The following is a 14258-nucleotide window of genomic DNA, read 5'->3' as shown; positions in this document are numbered from 1 at the left end:
TAGGAAACTATTAGCTACTAAAGGCAAATGATAATGTCTTGTCAGTTTTATAATATATAAATAAAATATATAACAACAAAAGTACCAATGATGAAAAGACATTAGTAGAAATAAGCTCTTATGAGATTTATACATGGTGAAGTTTAGAGAAATATAATATACCACATTTGTACATGAATGTTCACCAAATAAATGGGAACTTTTGGTACCATCTACTAACCATTTGCTAAAGTTATGAAAGATTTCATTATTTTTATCTTTCTATAGTATGTTTAGCTTAAAAATGCAACTTAGTTATAAATTAGCACATCAGAATAGTTAACATCCTTGGGATATAGACTATATAAAAATCTATCACCCATTCTATAATTTAATAGCACCAATCTAGAAAACTCTGCTATATAAATAAAAATGTTTGAGCACCCATGGTTAAAATTAAGGAGAACCTAATGAAAAGTTCATTTCTAGATCTGAATTAAAAAGGTATATAACACTTCGATTGACAGTATGATTTATAGAGTAGCCCCTATTGAGTAGAGTAGCCCCCTAGCCACAGGTGGCCATTTAAATTTAAATTAAGTAACATAAAATAAAGTGAAAATTTTACTTCCTCAGTTGCACTATCTACATGTCAGGTGCACAACAGCCTTATCAACAGTGGAGATGTAAAACATGTCTATAAATGCAGAAAGTTCTGTGGGATCACACTGATCGAGATACTAACTGTCAGCATTGAATACCCAAAACCCGTCATAGAGACTTCCTCCTGGTGATGTTGGATATTCTCTACAATTTGGAGGAGCAAATCCACGAAAACATTGACAAGTATATTCACTATTGCAAACCTAAAACCAAAAACAAATTGTTTATTTTAATGTGGAAAATAATTCTTAAATAAAATTTAATAAAACAAATGTCCATGCAACATCTTTTCAAATGTCACATGAATTTCCTATTATTTATCTCTTATATTTTTAAATAAAAGTAGATAACATTTTTTATAAAACTGAAATATCTTATTCTGGAGAGGCATAGAAAGTATGAAGCTAGATATAAATTTGTGGAAATTTAAAATTTTTATGAATTGTGTCAGATACAAAAATTGCTGTGAGAAGACCCAACTTATAAAAGAGAGAGAGAGAAAAAAAAACTAAAGGAAAATTTTGCTTAAAAAGACACAAATGTAAAAATTTATTTTGCTAGTAAATATCTATAAATATGAGCTGGTGTATGAATTAAAAGAGGAGTCAGAGCAGAATAGAGAATCTAGAAGTAAACTTATGCAAAAATTCAATTAAAATTAAATTTAAAAAAACAACAGAAAGTAAACTGTAACTAATAGGACATTTAAGTTATTTGGGAGAAATTCTTGAATAAAGACTCAAAGGCACATCACTTTTTCCTGGATTACTATAGTACAATACATGAAGCATCAATATGGCAGAAGCCAAAGGCATATTTGGAAACCTTCCAAAGCCTACAAAATTTCTATAATCCAGTCAAAAATTTCACAATGAATGGTAAAATAGAAATACAAATGGAAAATATGACCATACATACATGCTTAAGAACTGTGTCATTAATTATTAAATAAATGAAAATTAACAATGGATTTACCATGTTAGAAGACATTGAAAAACTGAGAAACTAGTCTGGCCAGAATTGGAGGAAATGCACCATTTTTTTTTTCACAGCAAGTGGGAGCAAAAACTGGTACACTATTTCTTGAAGACAATATAATATTACTGAAATTTTTATGGTGCATACATTTGGCCCATCAGATTTTATTGCTAACAATTTAAGAAATCGGATAAGAAACTCTGCTCTCACAAAATATTAGACCATAAGTTATATGTGTAATGTAAATATATTGTATGTATTTAAATATATTTCCGTAACATACACTTAATTATAATTTTATATCTATGTATAAATGTGTCTATATAATCTTTAATAAATATATTTCCAAAAGTTTACATTCTTGATGTAACGTTTTAAAAGATTGTTTTATATTGTATTTTGTACAAAGTTCAAAGCTTATGAACTCATGAGACCTATAACAATCTTATTGAACACATAATTCATGTACATAAGTATAAATTATGGAAATTGCTTTCCTTATTTGCCTTTAATTTTCCATAAGAAATTTCCACATAAATTAATTCTGAACCTTATTATTATCCTGGAAATGTTATTGACATGAATGTTTTAAATAAAACTACACATAGGCATTACTTACCCCATTTCCACTGCAAATTATTGTGGCATTACAGAGTCGACCATCTTTGTGGGTTCCCACAGGTTGACAAGATCCATTCAGACAAACCTGCCATTTTAAAAACAAGCAACAATAACAACCACCAGGAAATGTAAAGAGTTGAGCAATCATTATTGCTACAAATAGAGATGCACAAGATTTGTATGTATAGGGATGTGCAAGCGGAGGTTTGCAGTTGTTAGTATTGAAAAAGCCATGCGGGTAACAATTATTTACAATATTTACAGATATTTGTAGTCTACTCTGTCGTTTACATACACATGACTGTAAACCTACATTTGCCCACCGCTGTGTATATAAAACACATGAATCTGTTGAATCAGAGTGGTGAAAGCAGACATCCCTGCCTTGTTCCTTATGTTAAGAGAAGCATGTTTAGTTTTTGCCCATTGAATATGCTGCTGACTGTAGATTTTTCATTCATGGCCTTTATTATGTTCAGGTATGATCACTCTATTCCCACTTTGCTAAGAGATTTTATCATAAACTAGAGGCCCCGTGCACGACATTCGTGTACTGAGTCGGGGGCAGGGGGTCCCTCAGCCCGGCCTGCACCCTCTCACATTCCGGGACCCCTCGGGGGATGTCCACTTACCAGTTTAGTCTATAGGTCAGTTTATCTATCCTCGTTCCAATATTGCATTGTTTTAATTACTTTAACTTTACAGTATGTCTTGATATATAGTAGTATAAATGTCCAGTTTCCATTTTCGTCTTTAAAATTACATTCGCTATTTTGTATTTTTGGCCTTTTGCATTTCCATATAAACCTTTAAATCAATCTTTCAATTTTCCCAACAACACATTTCCCCCTTCCAAAAAAATACCTGCTGTGATTTGGATTCTTGATAGCATCATATTAATCAATTGATTTTTGAGAACATTGACATGTTAAGTCTTCCAATTAATCAGTATTGCTTACCCCTCATTTATGTAAGTCTTCTTTGCTTCTCTAGTAATGCTTTGCAGTTTTCAATGCAGCGGTTACTTGCATATTTTTCAGGGTTCATCCTAGGTTTTAAATGCTTTTGAATGCTATCAAGGCCACAATATCTTGATGCTAAGGCTACTTCTAAAATCTTTATTTTTTACTTGTTATAAAGGTACAATTACTAAGACATAAAGTCACAGGGTTGCTACAATCTTGACTTGGGGATGACCAGCAAGACCACTTAAGCCAAAGATATCACCTCTACTTTATTAAAATCACAACCCACAAAATTTCCATGTGCAATCCAAACAGCAGAAATGCATGTTTTCAAGGATGTGCTCTGATTTCTCACTCACCATAATTTTACTAATATCCTTCCATGTCATTAAAAATTACATGCAAGTGTTATTTTAGAAAGAAATAGCGTATTGGATAAACTTTAATTTATCTGACCAACCTATAATTGTCATTTAACAAGTCTTCATAACTTTTCTCTGTTATAACAAACATCATAATTGCTCTATACCCATGAATAGTTCCTAATATCAGAAAATTAATTTCACATTATTCCATTAGCAATGGATAAAAAAATACGATATTTGACTCCTTACACATTTCCCAATCACTTTCCAGAAAATATGTGATAATTTATACTTACTTTAGAATGATAATGTTATTCTTCTCACCATCAGATATTACTTTCAATGCCCAAATGCTAACTTGCAAACAGTAAGTTACACTGCATACGTTTTATATATGTCTAACCACTGTGCTGTATATCTGAAATTAATATACTTTTGAAAGTCAACTGTTATTGAAAAATAAAAAATGTTTAAAACAACAACTTAATACTAAGTGACTTTGTATTTATGTAGTCACAAGTTAGGTGAAACATTTTCATGTTTCTTAGTTATATGCTCAATATTATGAGTTATTTTTGCACCGATATGTGCAAAACACGTGTGGGGATGTGTTTGAGTATGCTTGTATGCACACATACATAATATACATAAATATTTTGACATACTTATATACTCTAAGATGTATTCTCTGACAAAGTAGATGTCCAACAATTCAACTCAACTCAATTCTGACACTATCTACCTAGAGTTAGAATCAGATCCACAAATTAAAGGGCTCAGGCCCATAAGGATGCCTCCACTTCAGATACTAGATGCAAGTCCCAGACCACCCTAATTTTGACCAACCATCTAGACATTGGAGGTTCCCATAAACTCCTACTCAGGTTTCATAATTTGCTTATTTGGCTCATAGAAGTCAAAACAACACTTTAGTTATGTTTATTGGTTTATTAAAAGGCTACAACTCAGGAACAGCCAAGTAGAAGAAATATAAGCTATTTGTGGGGTCGGGGGAGTTAGTTTCTATGTCCTCTCCAGGCATATTGAAAGCACAGCAGGTGATGAGTTCATCAACTTAGAAACTCTCCGAATCTCACAGTCCAAAGTTTCTATAGAGTTCACTCTTCAGCCATACCATTCCCCATCATGGAGTTCTGTTATGTGGGGCTGGGTTGGGAGGGTGGCTGAAAGTTCCAATCCTCTAACCATTTAGTCTCTGGTGGCCAGCCCAATCCTGAAGCTATCTAGAGGCCTCTCCTAAATCACTCCATTGGTCTGTTTGGGCGGGAATGAATAACACAAAACATGGTTTGTTATCACTCAGGAAATTCCAAGGGCTATGGGAGCTCTGTGCCAGAAACCAGGGACCAATCCCAAAATATATTTGACGTGTGTGTGTGTGTGTGTGTGTGTGTGTGTGATGTGCACACACACATGGGCGTGTGCCATTTCACTGCTTTATTTTCTAATTAAATAATGATTAAATTAGTTAATAAAGTTCTGTGTTTACTCTGCCTTATTTATAGTAAACACTTTTTCACTTTGCTTTAAATGATCTTTGAAGGGAAGATATATTACTTTATAATGCTGTGGACAAAAAGGGGCCATATGCTAAACCTGACAAGCTCAGGAAAGGCCTGGATTGTGGGTTTTAAAAACTCAGAGACAGAAAGTAACCACATAAAATGGTCTGAAACTAAAAATTTATAACTAAAAGCGAGTCTTTGTGTGTATTCATGTCCTAGGCTAGAATCTTCCTTGACAGAGGTCAATATTTACCATAACTGAGCCTATAGATTGTCTTTTTGCATCTAAAATAACATACCTTAGGCATGTCAGAGTAATTTCCTTTTCCAGACCCCTCAGAGCACAACTCAAGGTTCTGTGGTCTCTGTACCAGAGCTAGAGACCACAGAAGCCCTCAGTGCTACCTTGCTCCTGCATACCATCTCCACGTGCTCTAAATGTTCATTATCAACCCTCCTGTGCCCACCAATATAAAAGAAGTATGTGTCTACTTGTATTACTTTTTATCCAGTCTCACAGATTTCCCAGCTTTGCTTTCTCCAGCCTGCCTAATCTACAACCAATGGATTTCAGGTAACCACCCACTATAACTTCCCCTTTGATTCTGATGTATAAAATAAGCAGTAAAACTGCTATCCTCCAGAGCACTTTCTCAACCTATTGAGATTTTTCATCCTGGCAACTGTCGTCAGTTTGGCTCAAATAAACTCTTATAAGATTTTTTTCTAAGCCTGAACATACTTTTGCCAACAATGTAGCCAGTATCAGTAAGTTCCGTTGTAATTACTTTATTATTTTTATGTTAAAATGTCTTTTTGCATTCTGAAATAAATTTACTCACTTCATTTTTCTTCTTATTTTTTTTAATTCTTAAAATACTGCTTCTCATTGTAAATTATTTTAATTAAAATGTAAGATAATTATGCATGTTTTTCTTTAGTCAATTATTTTTAGTGATAATAGTCTAAAATCATTTATCATGTTTCTTAATGCTTTTAAGAAAAATAAATTAAATAAAGCTTAGATTATTTTATTATTGTATCTTGTTGGAGGGTCAAATTTTCAACAAGTATATTATGCTTTTGGAGAAATAATTAGGGGAGTAGGCTAATAAGCAAATAAATAAATGTTTTACTGTCATTATAATCAAATTCATTCTAATTAATTATTGTAAGACTAAATACTTAGGGTGTCTTTTGTTGTTGTTCTTAGTATTCAGATTGTTCCATTCTAATTATTAGTGTATTATTTGATTCTTTTTTGTTCTCTGTTTACACAAATTATTGCAGACCAAATCCTAGCCTAATAAAGAGACTTAGATTCTCAAGTGTGAGGCAACCAGTTTAAATATCTATAGCAAAGTTCATAATAAAACAGATGGGAAAGCAAGTGATCCTTTGACCAGCAGAAATCTGACCTTTGAATCTTAAGATACAGTGACCAGTTTGTATGATTGCAAATAAAAAAATCTTAATATCCTCTCTCTCTCTCTCTCTCTCTCTCTCTCTCTCTCTCTCACACACACACACACACACACACACACACACACACAGGCACTCAGACACACACATCATATAAAATCAAGAAGAATTTATATTTACCCTATCTTCACCACATACAGTGCCATCAGCTACGCGGGTTACATCCACTTCTCCCACTGATAAAGGATCTCTCAGTTTTGCTGACATACATATATAGCCTCTAAGGTAAGTATATTGAATATCAAATGGACTCCATGATATTACCCGTGAGTTTGTCCATTGACAAACTAACTTTGCACAAAAGGTATCCCTGGCAATATAAAGCAGAGAAAAGTTCCCACGTGTCACTTACTATAAGACTAATGTTTTAGGTAAATAATAATTCAAAGTATGAGGATAATTCAGAATGTTACTCAAACCATAACAGCAAGGCTCTTCAGTGCATACACCATCTTATGAAGTGCAACATATAAATTTATCTGTATGTATTATAGTCATCTGTCATTTGAATTAAGTGACTCATTGCAGAAAACATATACACACAAACACACACATTTGAAAAATGAATAGTTTTTTTTAAAATACACACTGAAAATGACATCGTTTGTTGTGAAGACAGATTCCAAATCCATCTGCGAGATAATTCACTTCTTCTACACATACATACGCAGCACCTTTAGCAACTGAAAACATAAAGTTCCAATTACTCATCTCAAAAAACAATTAAAACTAAAAATATGGTATATTAATATAGAGACAGCTGGACAGCAGCAATGTCCAGTCAGTGAGTGCCATGTCCAAATTTTTGATGTCACCTATTGGCTCTTTGAGAATGAGAATCACTCCCCCAAAACTACCCACTTGAGAAGGGAAAAGTTGGTATCAAATTGCAGAAATGACTGAGAAATCAGTCATTTGATTTAATATCTACAATTCTAACAATATGTTCCCTTTGCACCAATCATCTGAATTTTCACTAATGTCCTAGTGTCTTTGTCCTATACTTAGTAATCCTATTTTGCCTCTTGACATAATTCAAAGGTGCTTTGATTTGCAATTTTATTTTCAAATTTGGATTTAAATAAACAATACCTTTCCTTGTGGTTAGGGTGAATTACTGACTTTAGAAAAATACAGTTTAAAAAGGAATCCCAGAAAAATAAACACAACTATTACATTTTCCAAATAACTCTGCACACTGTTTAGTCGGTTCTCGGCATATTCCTTTATAGCAAAAGGCGGTAAAGTTATTGCATGGTTCTAAATCAGCAGATTTTACATCCAACGGACAATTCTCATAAATTCCATTACAAAATTCAGGAAAATCACATGGATCTATGCCTTTCCGACATATATGTCCTCTTTCTATCACCTGTGAGACAAATAGAGACAATTTTTTTGCAATACTTTTTATACAAAGACAAACTGCTTCACACATGACAATTAATCAAGTCTTACCACACTACTCCAAGCAAGGTATTATTATCTTCTACTATAATTTAGATAAACTGTCATTATAGTTAAGAATGATGAGAGATTAAATGACTTGTCAAAGATCACATACCATAGTTCAGTACTGGGGCGGTATAACTCAAATTCCTGACTGATGGTATTAACATTAAGAACAGTCACTGTGCATATTATCCACTGAGCACAACACCCTTCTTTTGAAATAATTTAATAGGGACTAATCTATTATGAAGTTTAACTAAATATGAACATAATGGAATCAGATCATGTATTCATACCAAATGCCAAGTTCTGAGACAGTATGTATGCAATTTTCTGAAAGATGCGGAAATGTTAAACACATAAGTCAACATCCTTTTTTAATTTTCATCAGAAAATGTTGCATTGCCTTTACAGTTTTCATGTTGACACTATTGCAGATGTCTCATATTTCTTTGACACTTTCACACATCCTTGCCTACCCCTCCCTTGACCTTCACCACACTATTGTCTGTGTCCATGGGCTATGCATATATGTTTTTCACCTAAATCCTTCACCTTATTTATCCAGTCCTGTCTACGCCCCTCTCCTCTGACATTTATCAGACTGTTCCATGTGTCCCTGCTTCTACACCACTGCAAAAAAGAAGGAACTCTTATATTTTGTGACAGCACAGACGGACTTGAGGGTATTATGTTAGCAGAATCAGCCAGTCAGAGAAAGATAAATGCCATTTGATCTCACTAATATGTGGAATCTAATGAACAAAATAAACTGATGAACAAAACAGAACCAGAAGCATGGATGCATTGCCTTTAAAATAGTGTTGAGTTCTCTCATATTTTCTAGTAACTTCCAATGTGAGAACAATGGGAAATTTAAAATTGGTTTCCAGTGACATAGTAAGCGGGGGCTGTTACCAAAGCAGAAGTTCTAGGATGAAGTCTTTTAAAAAGTCTGGTGCTCAGATTTTATGATTACACCTAACTGTCAGAGAAAAAGGGATACTGTTCATTTCTTTTTTTTTTATCTTTCTGAACGAAATATGTTTGTAAAGTACTAACCAAAAAGTGTAAATAAGAATCCAAATAGACATGTGGATTCTATTACCTTTTTAGCAAATTAAAAGTTTACTTAAAAGTTCTAGAAAAATAGATTGGAAAGAAGCCAAATGTCTATCAATTAATGAATAGGTAAGTTGTGGTATATACATACAACAGAACATTTTCAGGCAGATATAGGAATGGTAGACTGATATATAATACAAAAATGAATAAACTTTTAAATCACTGCATTAAATGAAGAAAGCAAGACACCATTGGTCATTGTGTGGTTCCACTTACATGAAATATCTGGAATAAGTGAAACCTGAAAGGCAGCACTCACATTGGTGGTTGCCAGAGACTGACAGGAAGGGAGAAAGGAGAGCATGTTCGTCTGTTTGGATGATAAACATTTTTTGGAGCTAGCTAGAGGTGGTAGCTGCACAACATTGTGAATATTATAAATGACATTAAATTGTTCACTTGAAAATAGTTAATTTTATTTTTTTATGATTTTCACCTCAATATTTAAAGAAGGGTATAGTGAAAGCTCTCATAGTCATAATGCTGTGGTGATACTAAATATTTACTTCAAGATCAACAATAGAAAATATCTGATATCAGGCTATGCATATTCATTTTTCAACTTTAATTCTTGGGACTAATTGTATTCCTGATATGCTGTACTAACTCAGTTGCTAGTTTTTACCATAATCCTAAACTATTGCTCAATGGACATCTTTCTTATTTCAAATAATTTTTCTTTCAGGATCTACTCCACCTCTACCATGAGGGGTTATAAATCACGAAACTGCTTCAGACTCAGGATGATAACCAGAACACTTCTCCCTAGACACAGGGAGTGGAAATTTAACTTAGCAGGATCAGGCATGGTTTCCTCCATTACCAAGCATAGAGGCAGATGTTGGAAAAGAAATGATCTCTCTACTCTTCTGAAATATTGTACTATGGACTAGAAAACCGAGGAGGTGCAATGAGCTATCTGTATTATACATATGCAGAAACCTTGTTTGAGACCTGTCAACAGAATTGTGAGGCTATTCAATAGATGTCCTGAATAAGAATTCTATTTTTCCCGTTTGAAATATTCACCTGAGCATGAAGTTGAGCTTCATGAGTGTTTGTTTGTTTTCCTTTGCTTGGCCATTATCAAGATACAATCTTTTGTGACAGCAAGAATGGACCTAGAGAGTTTTATGCTAAGTGAAATAAAAGCCAGTCAGAGAAAGACAGATACCATATGATTTCACATATTTATATGTGGAATCTAATGAACAAACTAAAGCAACAAACTCATAAATTCAGAGAACAGACTGATAGTTATTGGAGGGGAGGGGGTTTGGGGGCTGGGTGAAAAAGATGAAGGGATTAAACAGTACAAATTGGTAGCCACAGAATAGCCACAGACATGCAGTTTGCAGCATGGGGAATATAGTAAAAAATATCAAGAAAACTGGGTACAGGCAGCAGGGAGTCAACTCTGTAAAGTGCATGGGTGTTTGGCCACTCTCCTATACATCTGAAACTGGTGAGGAATAGTAGTAAATGTAAACTGTGGTTGAAAAGAAAATAAAAATTAAAGGAATTGTGTCAGGTAGAAAATTTTGTTTCATATAGTATTGACTAAAAATGGGCAAATGGCCCATTGATTTTTCCCAAGAATAAAAGCCAGAATACTATTCCTTATTTTTTCTTTTTTCTTTTTTAATTTCACAAATCTTTTATTTCCTGGCTGGGATCAAACTTTTTAAATCTTTATTGTTGGAAGTATTACAGATGTCCCTGTTGTTTTTCTCATTGACCCCCTCACCCTGCACTTGCCCCTTCAGGCCTTCACCACTCTATTGTCTGCGTCTGAAATAGGAATTTTTAGGGGTGAAAAAAAGACAGGTTTAGGAAATTTTAGAAATTAAGGGAACCATGGAAGAAGCACAGGGCTGCAGAGCAGCAGAAGGTCTATATTTACAAAATAAAGGGAAGGAAGCCCCTCATTTAGAGGAAGAAGAAGGCCCAAAGGGGACAGGAAAACAATAAGGGAGGAGGGGAGGAAAACCTCACATGTCCTATGTGAGATTCGACCTTTAAGCTCAGGAGTTACTATAGTAACCAGTCTAAGAGAATAGTGACCAATCAGAGGGGATACCAAGGCACAAAGACCTACAGCCTCTATAAACCATGGAAACAGGGACTCCATGGGACTCTTTCCCCCTCCCCACGTGGGAGTCTGTGTTGTGAGATTCTTTTCCCTTCCCCACATGGGAGTCTGTACTTTTTCTTCAATAAAATTTCCACCTTTGCTGTACCACCTTACTTCTGTGGACTCATTCTTCAACTCTTTCAGACAAAGAATCTAGGGAACCGTCTTCCCCAGGGGAACACTGCGTATTCCAGTACAAAAAAATCTTGCTTCATGTCCATGGGTTATGCATATATACATATAAATTCCCAGGTTAATCAATCTTAACCTTCCCTCTGAAATTTGTCTGTCTGTTCCATGTTTGTCTCTGGTTCTATTTGTTCATCAGTTTATTTTGTTCCTTAGATTCCACATATGAGTGATTTCCTGTGATTATCTTTCTCTGAGAAGGCAGGGGTAGGTGAGGGTGGGAGAGGAGGGGTGAAGAGATAAACCAAAGTACTTGTATGCATATACTAGAGGCCTGTTGCACGAAAAGATTCATGCAATAGGCCTGGGTCCCAGGTGCCTGAGGAAAACTGGTGCCACTCTGGCCAGAGCCGCCTTCACAGCCCTCGCTGCTCCAGCCGGAGCCGCCTTCAGTCTTCGCTCCGTCGCTTCACGCCTACTTATGCAAATTAACTGTGATCTTTGTTGGTGGTTAATTTGCATATCTTGCTGATTAGCCAATGGGAGGTGTAGCGAAGGTACAGTCAATTTCAATCTTTGTCTATTATTAGATAGGATGAATAACCCATGGACACAGACAATAGGGTTGTGAAGACCTGGGGCAGGCTGAAGGGTGAGGGGGAACAGAGGCAGGCTAGAAGGGGTCAATGACGGAAAAAAGGATCCATATATAATACTTTCAACAATAAAGATTTTTTAAATGAATAAATAAAAATTTAGTATTTTTAAAATAAAATAAAGAAGTTATAAGTGTTGACTTATTTGTTATAAAACAAATTCCAAAATATTTTGATATATATATTTTAGAAAATAAAAGAACTCATTAGCTTATTCGTTTAAAAAATGAAGTCAAGTAATGTTAAATGATATATTAGTCACTTGGTATTCAAACAACAAAAGCTGTATATGTAGAAGTATTCACCTTTGCTGTTCTACTATGCCATTAAAATTATAGTATATCTAAAGTGTGAAATAAAAATAATATTGGAAACTATCTTTATTTCAAATTTTTAGTAACTTTGAATCTGAAGTCTACATGTAGTTACAATGGTCATGTCTTTAATTTTTTTCACACATAAATAAAGTGTATGTATAAGGAATTTATAATAAACATCATTTTGAACAAATTCAAAACAAAGATGCAACTGACCAATACATAATTGTACCAATACAGTACCAAATACAATTTTTTTAATTACAAATAGAAATTTCTGAGTACTAGTTAGAAACAAGCTATTCACTGTTATGTTTCAGTAAGAAAGCTGGTTAAATTATTATCTTCCACAGCTTTGCAATTGGATTTTTGTCTATTTAAGTAGAAATGTTATTTATAAAATATTAAGTAAATTGTTAAATTTTGGAAAAGCATTGGTGGAAACTAGCCTAACTGAAAGTAGAAAAGAGAAGAAAATAGGAAGCCTTTTACGCTTATAGCCAATAATGAAAGAGAGCAGAGTATAAGACAATTGTCAGCCTTAAATTGACACATAGTAATGATCCCTCCTTTAGAAAAACTGCTGTTTGAAACTGCTGTTTTGAAGTTCTCTGCTATTTCTTGCTAGTCCCTTGTTCCATAAGTCAACTTTGTTATTTTTAGATGGTCTCTTATTTTGTAAAAATAACTTTGTTATTTAACTTAAATAATAGAAAAGATAAACTTAACTGTCTGACCTTGCAAGCTAGCCATCTAAAGGGGCTAATACACTGATACTGATAATATTCTCATGCCAAGTGTTTGTTAGATATGATATGTGCTCAAGGTTACAAGTTGTCTGTATAGATATGATAGGTGTTTGTTAGATATGCTGTATACTCAAGGTTACAAGCTGTCTGCAAAAATAACTTACACAAAGACCTAGAAAGATATAAAAAGGGAATGCTCCTTCCTTTATTTGTTCAGAATTTGACAGAGATATTCTGCTCTGAACCTGCATGTAATAAAAATGACTCCTAACTAATTGGCTCAGTAAGGCATCTTGTCTAGCTTGCTGATTGACAATACAACAAAATGAGAGCAAAAGCAAAGTACTATACTATACCACATAATAAAATTAATTTAAACTAATAGAGTAGATTTAACTCTTGCCCTGAAGCTCTCCCTAGCAACTTGTACTGTGAATTTTCACTCAACCAAATGTAGTGATTATCTCCATTTTAAAGAACTACCCTTTGGGATGTAGAAAAACGGCAATAGGCTGTTTAGAAAGCCATATTCCGTGGTTTGGAGACAAAGGTTAAAATGAGAGCTCTAATGAAGGGAAAAGCAATAAGATTTATTGCTAAGAAGTAGAAACCTTACACTGCCTTCTACATTCATGTGCCTTGAACACAAACGACCATTAGTTCTATTTACTAGCCTATAGAGTAAAAAAGAACACATACAGAACAAAGTAGAATAATGTTGTGAGAGATTCCATTGACACAGAGAAAACACATCTGGCAAGCAAAATCTCTCATTAATTAGCTTTTATATTTGTCATAGAGTCCTGAAAGTGATACTAAATGAGGTGCTATAATGATGCAATCCACAGAAGGCAAATCCTAACCAATCTCCGCTCAGATGTGGCTACAAAGAAAAACTTGAATGGAAAACTTCCGAAGGGAAATCAATTCAATCCACTTCTAGGCTAGAAGTCTTTGCCCAAGGCAAACTTCACTATTGTTTGTGTTGCATATTGATGACTATTCTACATGGATTCCTTTTCTATTATTTTCAAAATGAGATTTTTTAAAAATCACTGTCTTTTATTGGAGCATTGCATGTCAAGTGTGTGTTAGCTGGCTCATTTATAATTTTATC

At 34.1% G+C, this 14258-nt stretch overlaps 1 protein-coding gene across 1 annotated transcript in view; it reads right to left on the bottom strand.

The window, feature by feature from the left end:
* Window positions 1–14258, bottom strand: part of LOC106725502 (disintegrin and metalloproteinase domain-containing protein 18-like) — an 82964-nt gene that overhangs the window by 7326 nt on the left and 61380 nt on the right. Inside the window, exons 14-18 of the mRNA XM_014536893.1 lie at window positions 7756–7951; window positions 7169–7262; window positions 6700–6889; window positions 2240–2326; window positions 725–845 (exon numbers count right to left, since the gene is read on the bottom strand). Coding sequence (XP_014392379.1) covers window positions 725–845; window positions 2240–2326; window positions 6700–6889; window positions 7169–7262; window positions 7756–7951 — 688 coding nt within the window. The remainder of the gene's footprint in view (window positions 1–724; window positions 846–2239; window positions 2327–6699; window positions 6890–7168; window positions 7263–7755; window positions 7952–14258) is intronic.

This window comes from Myotis brandtii, unplaced genomic scaffold (assembly GCF_000412655.1).
Source record: "Myotis brandtii unplaced genomic scaffold, ASM41265v1 scaffold103, whole genome shotgun sequence".
Taxonomy (NCBI): Eukaryota; Metazoa; Chordata; class Mammalia; order Chiroptera; family Vespertilionidae; genus Myotis; species Myotis brandtii.
The sequence above is the reverse complement of the archived record's forward strand: the minus strand, read 5'-3'. Positions and strand labels throughout refer to the sequence as shown.